The sequence below is a fragment of the Microtus oregoni genome, unplaced genomic scaffold, assembly GCF_018167655.1.
Source record: "Microtus oregoni isolate MIOR12 unplaced genomic scaffold, Mior012 000011F_ref0000422, whole genome shotgun sequence".
NCBI classification, from domain to species: Eukaryota; Metazoa; Chordata; class Mammalia; order Rodentia; family Cricetidae; genus Microtus; species Microtus oregoni.
In genome coordinates this window covers 22,320,495-22,329,278 of record NW_024543070.1, presented here as the reverse complement: position 1 = coordinate 22,329,278, position 8,784 = coordinate 22,320,495, and the positions used below count along the sequence as shown (strand labels likewise).

Here is an 8,784-nt window from a genome sequence, read left to right as displayed (position 1 = left end):
CTTATTTCTCCTCTCCTCTCTCTTTCCTCTCCCTCCTCTCTTTCACTCCAATCTCACTCTCCTCTTTCTGCCCTCTCTAACTCTATCCTAACTTTTCTCCTTATTTTCTCTCTATCCCTCCCTTCTCTCTCTCTCCTTTCTCTTTCCTATATCCTCCCTCCCTCCTCCCCATCTCTCCTCCATAACTTTTTCTCCTGTTTCTCCTTCTCTTCTCTCTCCTCTATCTTTCCTCTCTTTTCTTTCTCTCTCCTCTCATCTAAATTGTCACTCTGCCTTCTCTTTCCTGTCTCCTCTCTTTTCCCCCTCTTCCTCTGTCTCTCCTGTCTCTCACCTCTCTCCATATTTTTCCCATCTTTCTACTCTCATCTGTCTCTCTCCTTTCTTCACCCTCTCCTATCTTTCTTCTTACTATCTTCTCTTTCTGTCATGTGTCTCTCTTTCTCTCACCACTTTCTATTTTCTCTATCCCCTTTCTCTCTACTCTCTGCATTTCCCTTTCAATTCTCTTTCCTATCTCTCCTTCCTCTCTGCTCTCTTTTCCCTATTCTCTCCTCTCTTCTTTTTCTCCCATTTTTTCTCTTTTCTTTCGCTTCTCTTTCTCCCTCTCTTTGTCTCTCTCCCCCTCTCTGTCTCCTTTCTCTCTCACCTTTCTCCCCCCCTTACTATCTTCCACCCCCTCCTTTACGTCTCCTTTCTCTGTAGGAGGCACAAAGGTCTTTGTGTTCTCAGATAAACACTAAGGGAACCTGGAATGTTAAACACAGGAGTTGTTCCTTCCAAGGAAGGAATGCTTAACCAGTTATACCGCTAGAAGGCAGGGAGTATACGCAGTTATTTGTGCTATCTGTGAGACTGGAGATCACACTGGATCCTTCCCCAGACCTTCTAAGTCTTCCTTTTTTCTTGGTTCATCAATAGAACCGATCCATGAACTTTACAAAGAGTCTTGACGCAGTCACATCTAATCTGTTTAGCTTCATAAATGTGCCATGTCCCAGCACTCTCATGCATGCCTGTTCAGACACATGTCATACCCCATTGCTATCCCATGACAGTATGGGCACACATGTCCACAAGTGTGCCATGCCCCAGTCCTGTTAGGTGGTCATGTGGGCATGCCTGTTCACACATGTGTCTATCACCATTACATGGTTGTACAGGCACCCATGTTCTCATGTGGTTCATAGTTCTCATGTGGTTTAGCATGTGTGTTCACAAACCAGCTGTGTCTCAGCAACATTATGTGGTGGCATGTGCAAGCCTGTTTACATGTGTGTCATGTCCCACCACAGTCAGTGTTGACTTGTGCACACCTGTTTACATACATTTCAGGTCTGAAGACCTGAAATAGTGGTGTTAGCATGCTGGTTCATACACGTGACAACATGGTTCCATGACGGTGTGTGCTTGCCTGTTCACATGTCATATGCCATTGTCCTCCACTAATGGTGTGGGCGAACCTGTTCACAGATGTGCCACGTCCCAGAACCGTAATATGGTGGCTGGGACATGCATGTTCACAAGTGAGCAAATATCAGCATCATTACATGGTGGCATGTGAATACTTGTTTACACATATGCATTATCCCAGCACCATTAGTGGTAGTGTGGGCAAGACCATATACCCATATGCCGTGTGTCTGTACCATCAAGTGTCAGCTTGGGCATGTCTGTTCCCTCACATGCCGGGCCACAGTATCATTGCATTTTACCGTGGATTCATCCGTTTACATGCATTCCTTGTGCCGGTGCTATCATGTAGCAGCAAACGTGCATCCCTGTTTACACATGAGCAGTGCCCCAGCCCTACTATGTGGCAGCATGGGCATGTGTGTTCTCATGTGGACTATGACCCAGCACCATGATACGGTGGCTTGGACATGTATGTTCACATATGAACCATGTCCCAGTACAGTCATGTAGTGGCACACGCACATAGGTGATCACACACATACCATGTCCCTGCTCTACCATGTGCCGGCATAGGGAAAACTGTCATACACAGTACCATGATACAGTAACATGGACATGCCTGTTCACCTGTGTGCTGGGTCCCAGAACCATCAGAATGCATGATGAGCTATCCTGCTCACAAGTACACCATGTTCCAGAACTGTCGTGTGGCAGTGTGGGCACACCTGTTCACACGCATTCCGTATCTCAGTACTGTCATGTGGTGGTGTGGGTACATCTGTTACACACAAGCAGTGTACCAGCTCCACGACATGATGACTCAGGCACACATCTTCACAGGTATGGTGTGTCCCTGCTCCAACACGGGGATGGCATGGGCATACCTATATACATGTGTGCTATGTCCCAACACTGTCGTGTGGCCGTGTGGGCAGACCTGTTACATGGTGGTGTCAGCATGCCTGCTCATATACATGCTGCTTCTCTTAGGAGCCAGAGAGTAAAAAGATGATACGAGAAGGGAAAATAGTATGAAGAGGAATACTTGAGACTCCAGCAGGCAGGAGCGACTCTTTTCTTCCCAAGCAGTTGGCTCATAGCCATTCACGTCCAAAATAATCGATAATGATGGTCTCCATTTATTTTCTAACATAATAAAGCACAAAAACTCTAGTTCTAAATCACCTTCTGGGAAGAGGAGTTCGTAATCTCTTAACAGACAGAAATTTTATAGCACCAACTCTGGCAAGGGCATAAACTCTATAAACTTCCACCATAAACAAAACAACACCCCACCCCTCTCTTTGTAATCCGGAAGACTTGATCCAAAGTGGAGCTGCCTTCTCCAATTGTGTGTACTGAGCCCGATTCAGGAGGGTGCTCGGCTCCTGTGGGGCTCAGTCCCTCCAGTGATCGCAGAATGCCAAGACCTACATGCAGGAGGAAAGAAAGCCAGAAGGTGGATACCGCGGGCTCCTGGGGCAGCCACTATCAACCTCCTTTACTCTTTGCGAATCGCACCGCCTCCACTTCCGGGGTAAAAATGCAACCGAGTGCTTTCCAGCTGAGACGAAAGCACAGAAGCCTTTATCTTCTCAGTCCCAAAAAAGAAATGGCATAAACAGTCTTCAGATTTGGCTGCGAAGGTATGGGAAGCCCGCGTCGGGTCTCCCAAGCCCCGCCCTCCTAGGACAAGGGACTACATTTCCCAGGGGTTTCTGTGGGTCCGAGAGGCGGGACCGACGGCCTTCCTGCTCTCTCCAGGCGAGGAGTGGCTGTCTGGGAGAGGGGCGGGGTTTGTCACAGCCAGTGAGAGAAAGGCTCGTTACGGCGGCGGAAGCAGCGGCGCTGGAGTGAGGGGTGGGGGACAGAGTGCAATCGGCCCGGTGGTGGCTGCGGGTCCGGAGCCCGAGGACATTAGCCCCACAGGCGGAGAGCGCACTGGAGCAAGCTAGAGGCGGTGTGGCCGCGCCCAGGTAATGGCGGAACGAGAGCCGGGAGGGAGGGGAGGAGTCGAGGGGGCGGGACTGCATGGCCAGTCCCGGTGCTCGTCCCTGGGGAAGGACAGAGCCGCACAGCTCTTGCAGTCCTGATTCCAGCTCTTTAGCGATCTGAGCAGAGCGGTTGAGTCGGCGGCAGGGCCTGGGTGCTCGGTGCTCGGAAGGGCGAGAAACACCGAGGGGTGGGTGGGCAGCCCCGGGCGTGGGGGCGTGGCGGACGCGGGCCTCCGCAGGGAAGTCAGCGGGAGGGAGGACGGCCTAGGGAGTTTGGCTGCTGGAGCAGTTTAAAGTGACTCTCCACATCCGGGCCCTGCGCCCGCCGCTTTCAGACCCCTGCCGGGGCGGAGCCTCCCGGATCCCCGCCCTTCTCGCCGGGGATCGCCTCTCTTTCCCGTCTATTGGCCCAGCCGCGGAGTTTAGGCTGCTCCCCGCCCCCAGCGGGGCTGGCATCTTATTGGCTGGCGGCCGGCGGGAGGGTGGGGCGGGCCCGGAACGCGCAGGCAGCTGCGGATTGGCGCTGAGTCCAGTGATGCGCCTCGCGTCTGGCCAATGGGCGGGCGGGGGAGGCAGGGGTAGGTTGGGTGGTAAGAGGACTGGGAGCGGAGCGGCTGGCCCTGGGGGTGAGTCTGGCGGGCGGGCTGAACCGAGGCGGGCCGGGGACGCGTTCCGAATCGCGTTCCCTCTGTGCCTGCGGAGCCCCTCGAGCCCTCCGTGGCGGCCACAGATAAAAAGGCACATTGCGTATCTTGCGGAGAGGGCTCCGTAGGAGGTTTTCCCGGGGAGACAGAGCCTCGACACCCGGAGTGTCTGGAAACGTGTGTCCTAGGATCTCGAAGGAGAAATGGGGTTAACTGGGGTAGACGGGAGATCGGCGAAGCCTGACTCTGAAGGAAAAAGTGGAAGACGATTTTAAAGACTGGAAAAGGTCTCGAATCCTACCCGTGTCTCGGGTTGGGGGGGTTGTCTGTGATCAGGAAGAAAGGAAATTCTTAAATGGAGGCCTTTACGGAAAAGCGTTTGAGGATTCCGCAAGCATCGGGTCTTAATGTAAGATTTCCGATCCTTCCTTGGGGCTGGGCATTATGACATACTAATTACGGTTCTGTTTATCTTGGTGTGAAGCTTGAGTCTTTAAAAGAATCAAAGTATTTCTCATAAAATTTTACATAGATAGCCTATGTTTATGATAATTAACATTTGGCGGCTTTTTAATATTCAGTATCCTTTAAAAAATATAGCGATCCAAGAGTATTTTTGGAAGGTTATAGTATCCTCCAACACTTGTATAAGGGCTGTCATTATTAATTTGGCCGTAGTACATTGAAGTCCTCAATTAGATGTGTGCACCGTTGATCGTAACTCACTGTTTTAGATAAATGAAGCTGTATTTGTGTTTCTGAGAGATGTTGTGATTACCAAAGATGCTTCGATCTCTCAATATTGGTTCTAATTTCAGAATCTGGTACTAATGGAATGAATGGCTTGTTTTGCAGGTGGAAATGAGTTCCCAGCAGTTTCCTCGGTTAGGAACCCCTTCCCCTGGGCTCAGCCAGGCACCTTCACAGATCACAAACAGTGGTTCCACAGGCTTGATAAACCAAGTTGCCACAGGTAAGATGTGTTTCATTTCTTTCACATTGCTTACTGTTTAAGAACGTTACTAACTTCAGATTAGCAAACCCCATCTCATGATCACTAGCCTACCGACTTCGAGGAAAGGATACGCTGTTTTAAAATACGGCATATTCCCTCTTTTTAAAAAATCGCTTATACTAGGGTAAGTGCAACTTTAGTAAATCATGCTTATAAAAATCTTTTTTTTTTTTTTTTTTTTTCGAGACAGGGTTTCTCTGTGGCTTTGGAGCCTGTCCTGGAACTAGCTCTTGTAGACCAGGCTGGCCTCGAACTCACAGAGATCCGCCTGCCTCTGCCTCCCGAGTGCTGGGATTAAAGGCATGCGCCACCACCGCCCAGCTTAAAAATCATTTTTTAAATGTGTTAGTGTGTTAGCATTTAATTAACTCTCGGTATAGGAATGGTGATGGCTGCATGAGAGAACCCCACAGTGAGTGGGACAGTTTTACTTCTTAGGACCTTAACATCTAGGAAAAGAGAAGTAAATTGCATGTGTCTGTGTCTGTCTTCGTGCATGTGTGTTTGAAGTCAACCTCGTGTGTGCTTCTCCGGGAGCTGTTCACCTTGTTTTTGGATACAGCGTCCCTCGCTGAGTCTGGGACTCTGAGTAGGCTCGGCTGACAAGTACTTTATTGACTGAACTGTTTCCCCAGTCCTGGAAAAGATGGTTGAAAAGTATATATTCACGTTTGCATCTTGGTTTGTTTTTTTTTTTTTTTTTTTGGAATATATCCTTTGAGTTATGTAGGTTGATTGGTTCTTATTGGGGAGTGATATTGCCTATAACAATGTTTGGCCATAACATTTGTGGTTGTCACAACTAAGAGATACTAAATATCCTAAAATGCACCAGACAAACCTCTTCTGCCGTCTAATAATTGTCAAGGCCAGTGAACAATCTTCAAATGTTTTTTTCACACTATAATAAGTACACATTGCAAGCTGGAATAGAGTCCTTTTCCTGGTCTGTTTCATCACAATCCAGTATTCTTTATGGCAAATGCTCCTGTTGTTTAGTCACCTCTCAAGCCAAAGGCTGAGACATCTTTAGTTGTAATTGATTGTGTTCTCTCTCTGCTCTTTCCTCCTTCTCCCCAGCCCTAGCATTGGCTCATAATGTACTAGACTGGCCTCAAACTCTTGATTCTCCTACCTCAAGAGAGTTCTAGGATCACAAGTTTGTCCCACGATGCCTGGCTGATATTACCCACCAGTGAACTGTGGCCTTACTATTTTGGGCTCGTTTCTATTGCTTTGACTACTTCCTGCTAACTTGGCCCAGGTCTTGCTCCCATTTCTCTGATGGCACTGCCTTTCTTCTTTTCCAGGTTTAGTTATTTGTCTAATTGTTCTTCCTTGAGGACTCATCTTGAATGCCTTTGTTTTTGGTTTTTTTGGTTTTTCAAGACAGGGTTTCTCTGTAGCTTTGAAGCCTGTCCTGGAACTAGCTCTTGTAGACCAGGCTGACCTCGAACTCACAGAGATGCCCCCCAAGTGCCACCACCTTAAATGCCATTTTTTTGAATGTCTTTGCTGACTTTCTTTTCTACTATGTTTCAGATCCTGTGTGTCTCATAAACCTTTGTAGGTACATACTTACTGTAATGGATATTGTGCAAGGTTGTAATCAACAACTTTTCTTAGAGCCTCTAAAGTTCTTTATTTCTTGTTAGGCTAATGGTGGCACATCTGTGACCCAAGCACTTGAGCAGTTGAAGAAAGCTAATTAGTTTAAGCAATATAGCTGGTTTGGCTAGAAAGCAAGTACAAGACCATGGACATTGTGAGACCACTGCCTACCCCAAAAGAGTTCTGGCAGCGTCTTTAGCATAAGAGCTGGAGCTAAGAACATTGGTTTTTGAAGGGAAAGAAATGAGAGCTAGCTGTACCTATGGAAAAAGAAAAGCAGATTGTCTTTGGAGCTTGGCAGTGTGCGGCTTGATGCTAAGACTTCCTTCTAGATGTTTCCATAGTTCACCCTCACACTCTGATGCCTCCCGTACATTTCAAGACCAGCTTAAAAGTTAATAGTTTTTTGAAATTTTTCCTGAACAGTTTGTTTGTAACTTTCTCTTTTCATTCTCCAAATCAAGTTTTTGTTGTTGTTTTCCATTTCCTTTTATTTTCTTAAGTAAATCAAATTCATTTTCCAAAAAAAAAAATGTTGTCTGGGATTAACTAGTACAACATGATATAATAGCTTCATGATTATTCAGGTTCCTTCTTTTTTTTTTTTTTTTTTTTTTTTGGTTTTTCGAGACGGGGTTTCTCTGTGGCTTTGGAGCTCGTCCTGGAACTAGCTCTGTAGACCAGGCTGGTCTCGAACTCACAGAGATCCGCCTGCCTCTGCCTCCCGAGTGCTGGGATTAAAGGCGTGTGCCACCATCGCCCGGCGGGAGGTTCCTTCTTTTTAAGCATCTGTCAATGCAGCTCTCTTGACAGAGTGCTTGCCTAGCCGACTGAAGCTCTGGGCTCCGTCCCTAGCACCACATAAATGGGATATGGTGGTACAAGTTTATAACCCCAGCTCTTAGAAGGCAGAGGAAAGGGGGTCAGGAGTTAAAGACCAACCCTGGCTACATAGCGTATCCAAGACTGTCCTGTATTACATGAGATCCTAGTCACGATAAAAGAGGAGGATGGAGGAAGAGAGGAAGTTTTCACCTACGTAGATATTTCTCTGTTTCAGGAGAGATGATCTGGGGTCTGTCCTAAGCATGCCAGGAATTAAAATGTAAAGTGTATGTTCAAAATTAGGAAGTAGAAATAGTTAATGCTCCCAGATTCTGTTTTGTTGAAAATGAGTGGACTCGTGGTTGGGATATAACTCGGTGGCACGGTGCTTATCTTGAATGTTTCAGATCTCTGGTATTCCTCCTCAGCAACTCCAACCCTCCCATATAAATAAAGAATAAATGTGTGGAGGAAACACATAAATGAATTCCCTAATAAATAGTCTAATGGGTAATGATTAATACATTCCAGTTAAATAACATTGTTAAAAATCTATCTACATGGACCAAAATAGGCTTTGGGAAAGCTTAGGAAACTGTCCATTTTCATAATTTTTTTTCCTGGTTTGGATGACCAGGAAAGTAAACAATAGCTGGGCAGTGGTGGTGCACACCTTTAATCCCATCTCTTGGGGCGCAGAAACAGGTGGATCTCTGTGAGTTCAAGGCTACCCTGGTCTACAGAGCAAGTTCCAGGACTTGCTCCTTAGCTACAGAGAAACCCTGTTTCAGAAAGAAAGAAAAAAAAAATCAATCGGACATAAAAGATAGAATGCCTTTATTCATAATATGGTCATATACACAGAAAACATTATTCTTTTGTTAAAAAGCTGTCAGAATAAGTGGCATTAGTAAAATAATAGGCTACAAAATCAATGTGCAAAAATTCATTATATGTCTGAATACTGACAATAGACATTTTTTCATGGGTCTGTAGTTTATGTATGTGTTTGTGTGGGTTTGTATGTGTGTGCCAAAAATCATGTCACGTCTTCCTTGGTCACTATCTATCTTTAATGTTTGAGACAGGGTCTTTTATTGACCCTGGAAGTCATGGATTTAGCTAGATTGGCCAGCCACTGGCCTTCAGGGATCTGCCTTGCAGCCCCTATCCCCACCAAGGACTGGAGTTACAGGTATGTGCCACTATGCTCATCTCTTCTGTGGGCACTGGGCATCCAAACTCGGGTCCTGTGCTTGTGTAGCAAGCACTTACTGACTGA

General features: G+C 46.8%; 1 protein-coding gene across 6 annotated transcripts in view; it reads left to right on the top strand.

Annotated features, from left to right (window-relative positions):
* Positions 1-2,999: 2,999 nt before the first annotated feature.
* Positions 3,000-8,784, top strand: part of Sap130 (Sin3A associated protein 130) — a 64,554-nt gene continuing 58,769 nt past the window's right edge. For 2 of the 6 annotated variants that reach the window (XM_041660384.1, XM_041660379.1), the window contains exons 1-2: positions 4,328-4,460; positions 4,907-5,024. In XM_041660384.1, coding sequence (XP_041516318.1) covers positions 4,407-4,460; positions 4,907-5,024 — 172 coding nt within the window. In that variant the 5' untranslated portion in view covers positions 4,328-4,406. The other 4 variants (XM_041660383.1, XM_041660380.1, XM_041660382.1 and 1 more) reach the window with 4 other exon arrangements.